The 5780-nt window shown below is 39.8% G+C and overlaps 1 protein-coding gene across 1 annotated transcript; it reads left to right on the top strand.

The window, feature by feature from the left end:
* Positions 1 to 4616: 4616 nt before the first annotated feature.
* Positions 4617 to 5465, top strand: LOC148149411 (general transcription factor II-I repeat domain-containing protein 2A-like). Its single transcript, XM_087990215.1, has one exon. The coding sequence runs from the start codon at positions 4617 to 4619 to the stop codon at positions 5463 to 5465; it is 849 nt and encodes a 282-aa protein (XP_087846341.1).
* Positions 5466 to 5780: the final 315 nt, after the last annotated feature.

Below are 5780 nucleotides of genomic sequence, written 5' to 3'. Positions count from 1 at the left end.
TTGATCAGATGGGCCACTGGGCTGAAGAGTGGCAGATAGAGTTTAATTTAGATAAATGTGAGGTGCTGCATTTTGGAAAAGCAAATCTTAGCAGGACTTATCCACTTAATGGTAAGGTCCTCGGGAGTGTTGCTGAACAAAGAGACCTTGGAGTGCAGGTTTATAGTTCCTTGAAAGTGGATTCGCAGGTAGATAGGGTAGTGAACAGGGCATTTGGTATGCTTTCCTTTATTGGTCAGAGCATTGAGTATAGGAGTTAGGAGGTCATGTTGCGGCTGTACAGGACTTTGGTTAGGCAGCTGTTGGAATATTGCGTGCAATTCTAGGGTCTCCTTCCTATTGGAAAGATGTTGTGAAACTTGAAAGGGTTCAGAAAAGATTTACAAGGATGTTGTCAAGGTTAGAGGATTTGAGCTATAGGGAGAGGCTGAATAGGCTGGAGCTTTTTTCCCTGGAGCTGAGGGATGACTTTATAGAGGTTTATACTATCATGAGGCATGGATAGGAAAGTAGACAAGGTCTTTTCCCTGGGATGAAGGAGTCCAGAATTCGAGGGAAGGTTGAATCCATAGAATCCCTATAATGTGGAAACAGGCCCTTCAGCCCAACAAGTTCACACTGACCCTCAGTAGAGTAACCCACCCGAACCCATTCCCCTACCCTATTATCTACCCCAACAAGTGCACCTAACCTACACATCACTGAACAGTAATGGCAATTTAGCACGGCCAATTCACCTAACCTGCACATCTTTGGATTGTAGGAGGAACCCGGAGGAAACCCACACAAACACTGGGAGAATGTGCAAACTTCACACTGACAGTTGCCTGAGGCTGGAATCAAACCCAGGTCCCTTGCGCTGTGAGGCAGCAGTGCTAACTTCCGAGCCATCATACCAGTGACAAGGGAAAGATACACAGAGGGTCCTAAGGGAGAACTTTTTCACATAGAGGGTGGTGCGTGTATGGAATGAGAGCCGGAGGAAGTGGTGGAGGCTGGTACAATTACAGCATTTAAAAGCATCTGGATGGATATATGAATAGGAAGGGTTTAGAGGGATATGTGCCAAGTGCTGACAAATGGGACTAGATTAAATTAGGATATCTGGTCAGCATGGACGAGTTGGACTGAAGAGTCTGTTTCCATGCTCTACATTTCTATAACTCTGTGACCCAAAGGGCATAATCACTGAGTAAGGGGTAGCCCAGATAGGACCAAAATGGGGAATATTTCTTCTGTCCAGACGATTGTCAACCTGTGGAATTCTTTACCACGAAAGAGATGTGGAGGCTGGATCATTACTTATATTCAAGGCTGAGATGGATAGATTTTTAACCAGTAAAAAAAATCAAAGGGATAAGGCAGGAAAGTGGAGCAGAGGATGATCAGATCTGACATAATCTCATTGAATGGCATAGACTCAATGGGCTGAATGGCCTACATTATATGGTCTAATAAGCATATGTTTTTTTGTTAAAGATCCATTGACAGCCTCTAGTTCAATGATGAACCACCATCATAATGAAACTGCAAATAGCAAACAAAACAACTTATAGTCAAACATGGAGTGGGAAAAGAGAATAATCCCATCTTGCCTCATTTTAACACCCCATGAAGACTTTTGATTATGTAGAATGTGAAGATCTCTAGAATAACAGGTACTCCATAGCACAAAAGTGTCAATATTCCCAAATTGGAATAATTGAGTTGTGGTGAATTTGAAGAATATCTGTCATAGGACTGAGAAGTTGTGAAAAACAAAACTGATAGAATTTGTTGTTCAAAATAGGTACTTAACGCAACAAATTGACAAGAAGGAACACTTGAGACATCTGTTACTTTGACAGTGCAATTCTTAAAATGACTAGCTTCATTGTTCATGATGGCATGCACGAGCTGTAGCTCACTCTTTAGGAAGAGATTCCTCCACATGCTGAACCAATTAATTCCTGCACATCTTTGCAAAATAATTCTACTTTTAAGCACTCTTCCACTTGTGCTGGGCATGGCATTGTGAATCAATGACGAGTTGAAGAGTGTGGTGCTGGAAAAGCACAGCCGGTCAGGCAGCATCTGAGTACCTTCCACTGACACTCTCAATTGTTTGGCTGAACTGGTCCTCACCATCAATAATTTATTCTTTGAATCCTTCCACACTCCTCGGCCCCTGTGAATCAATGAGCCCATTTTAAGCACGGTTTTGAAAATATCTGACTGTGATGGGGCTGATTGTTGAGACTGCTGAGTTCTTGGACTTGAGCTGATTAGACAAGCTTTTTTGCAAATTTGAGTCTGAAGCTGTGTTTCTATTAAATCTCTTTTATTAGTGTGCCAAAAATTATACAGAAGCCAGTGGCCACATATTGTTTAATGAGCTCACTATTTGTCTAACATAGGATAATAAAATTGTCTACATGCATACTCCTTGAATAGTGTTGAAATAGTGAACTTTGAAGCTGATAAAATACATAACTTAATACTGGAAAGGTCCAACCAGTGTAGAGCCACAATCAATAATGCAAAAGGATATGGAAAGTGTGTTATTTAGAAGAGGTCATCACTAAATTACATAGAACTCTGGTCATACCACACATTGAATGTGATCAAATGAATGTTCTCATTTATAGATATTTTCTAATTTTATGACACAAAAGAACATGGAATTGCATTTGTAACCTATATCTTTCCTGCGTTGACTCCCAAATTGATCTTTCAGCTCATCCCTGTGTCAACTCTGGTTTTACAATTGCTGAATATTTTTATCGTGAAGTAAAGGAAGCAAAAAGCTTTTCCAGAGCAACTAACATTACAAATGCTTGCAGTCACAATGTAGATGTTTCTCTTTCACCTGGTACCCAACTCGCTTGGAGTAGGAGCAATCAGAATCTATTTACATCTTGAATGAATATGCTTGAAAAATAGAAGCATTTCAGTTGTTAAATCACAGGTATGCAAACAATTGTTGCTTGGACATCAGCTTGCTTCTTCCTGCTGCAATGCTTATTTATCTTACTGTTGCAGTTTTTCTTTCTCATTGATCTATCTGGTTGTTTTGCATAGTTGCAGTTCTTGCTTCACTTTTCAAATGAAATCATGACAAGCTGGTACTGTTGTAATGCCACCTGCAAGGATTATTTGTGTCATTTCAATGAGGTATGTGTGGATTGGGTAAGAATAATATGTTTTAAGTCAGTCACATTTATAACAATGAACAAAAATGGTGTTGCTTTTACAGACTGCTCTGCTTCAAATGTTCTTTTCTCGCCTTCTGGATTTAGAAACTATCTGAGAGTATTATCAATGACATGAATTATCTTGGAAGGAAAGAAAAACTGGATTGTTTAAAAATGCAATACATTCATCAACACTTGAAATGCAAGGAAGTTTCAGTTGTAGATGTGAAGTATAAATTGATGTTGACTTCACCGGAAGTAGAAAGGCTTCTGCACATTTTATATATTGTTACATATTGGAATTAATACTGTGCATAAGTGGAGTGTTTCAGTAGTGAACACATCTGTACCACTTAACAGATACTATGAGTAACATTGTTTGGTGGGGAAGAAAATAATGTGTTATAAAAGACTGAAGAACTTTTGTTTATTAAACTTGATAATTTACTTTTGTTTCGGACTGTTAATAACAATAAGAGTTATGTTAGGAACATTATAATATTTTCTAAGAAAGAGGGATTCATATATTGTTACATACACGGTTAGGAACACATTTATGAACTATGGGAAAGTGGAGCATAAACGTGTTTAAACTTTGCTGTGTTGAAGAGGCTATGTCATCTGATTTCTTAGAAAAAGTCAAGGGTCAAGCACAACAGTGGGTTATTTGAGTTCTGAGGAAAGGTCACTGGACCCGAGACATTAACTCTGATTTCTCTCAGTGGATACTGCCAGACTTGCTGAGTTTTTCCAGCAATTTCTGTTTTTGTTTCTGGTTTCCAGCATCTATAGTTCATTATTTATTTAGAGGGTTATTTGATAACTGCCTGGATATGCAAAGAGGAGTAACCAATCATTCAGATTAAGAGACTGATTTTATACTCTTAATAGCTTGACAAACACAGTTGAAGAGAAATCCTAGGATCTGTGCTACCACTGCTGAGCAACACCCTCTGGAATTTTAATTTCTGTTTCTGTCACAAACTTGGGGAGCTGTAGGGTGTTGGAAGAAAGCTGGATGGAGGTAAAATGTCTCCCTCTCTTTCCCAGTGAGTGAAAGGTAACCTTTATCAAACAAAAAACTGAAGAATATCTCAGAAATATATTCTGGGAAACAGAGGAAGTTTCAAAAATCTATGTCTCTGATTTCCTCAAACTTTGAAAGCTGAACTGTTTGCACAATCCAGGACCATGATCTAGATCAGACCTGGGCATTTTACGACCCGTGAGCCATATCCAGCCCTTTGGTCGTTCCTGTCCGGCCCGCATGAGGTCAGTCTTAAATTAGAACATAAATGAAAAAGTGTTTACGCCATGCACGCAATACAACTGTGTTGCTTTTGTTTTGGAAAGGATGCTTTTTTTATTTATGTATGGACGCTCATGCACGTGTATGTGCGTGCGTGAACAGCTAAAAGTGATGCTTGCTGGCTAGCCCTCAAAATGTCAGCTCACGCCAAGACAAGTTATGTCATATCCAACAAAATCGCCAGAAACAGTAAACCATTTTCTGATGGAGAGTTTATTAAGGAGTGCTTGTTGGACTCTTCAGAACCAATGTTCCCGGAGAAAAAGGAGGCATTTGAGAATGTGCCCCTCTCCCGACACATTGTAACGAGAAGGATTGGGGACATTGCGAGAAATCTGGAGCTTCAGCGGCAGCACAGAGCAGTCAACTTTGACTTTTTTCCCTTGGCTTTGGATGAGAGCTGTGACGTACATGACACAGCCCAGCTACTCAACTTTGTACGTGGAATAACTACGGACTTTAAAATCATGGAGGAGCTGGCAGCTATGCAGTCAATGAAAGGAACAACAACTGGCAATGATTTGTTCACGGAAGTAAATGCATGTTTGGACACGGGACTAAAATGTGACAAGCTGGCAGGTGTGACAATGGATGGTTATCCAAATCTAACAGGAAAAAATGTTGGACATTTAAAGAGAATGCAGGATAAAGTGTCAGAAATTGACCCTGAACAGAAATTGGCATTTTTGCATTGTATTATACATCAGGAAGTGTTGTGTAAGTCAGTGTTAAAAATTAACCATGTGGTTGATGTTGTAACTAAAATAGTTAACTTCATCAGGGCAAGAGCTTTGAATCACAGGCAGTTTGTTGCACTTTTGGAGGAAAATGAGAATGAACATAATGACATAGGCTTCCACACAGCTGTCAGGTGGCTCAGCCTGGGCAAAATGCTGAAAAGTGTATGGGACCTGAGAGAAGAGACTCAAGATTTCTGTGTGAAGAAACAGAATGGCATTCCACAGCTTTCAGATGCAGACTGAATTGCAGACCTTGGTTTTGCTGTTGATGTGACTGCACTTATGAATGAACTAAATGTGAAACTGCAGTGCAAGGTCCTTTTTGTGCATGAAATGTACAACTTGGTGAAGGCTTTTATGAGAAAGTTGCAGCTTCTCTCAAGCCAATTGGAAGACAACATTCTCACCCACTTGCTAACACTGAAGGAAGCCACACCCTCAGCTGATCACCTCCACAGGTACTCATCTATGTTAGAAGCACTGCATGGTGAACTTTCAAGGCGACTTCAAGACTTTAAAGTGGTTGAGAATGAAATGCACATGATTTTTTTCCCCATT

The sequence above is a fragment of the Chiloscyllium plagiosum genome, unplaced genomic scaffold (assembly GCF_037043375.1).
Source record: "Chiloscyllium plagiosum isolate Xiang-an unplaced genomic scaffold, Cpla_swu_hap1 HiC_scaffold_8, whole genome shotgun sequence".
Lineage (NCBI taxonomy): Eukaryota > Metazoa > Chordata > Chondrichthyes > Orectolobiformes > Hemiscylliidae > Chiloscyllium > Chiloscyllium plagiosum.
Note: the sequence above shows the minus strand (reverse complement) of the source record. Positions and strands in the feature narration are given on the sequence as shown.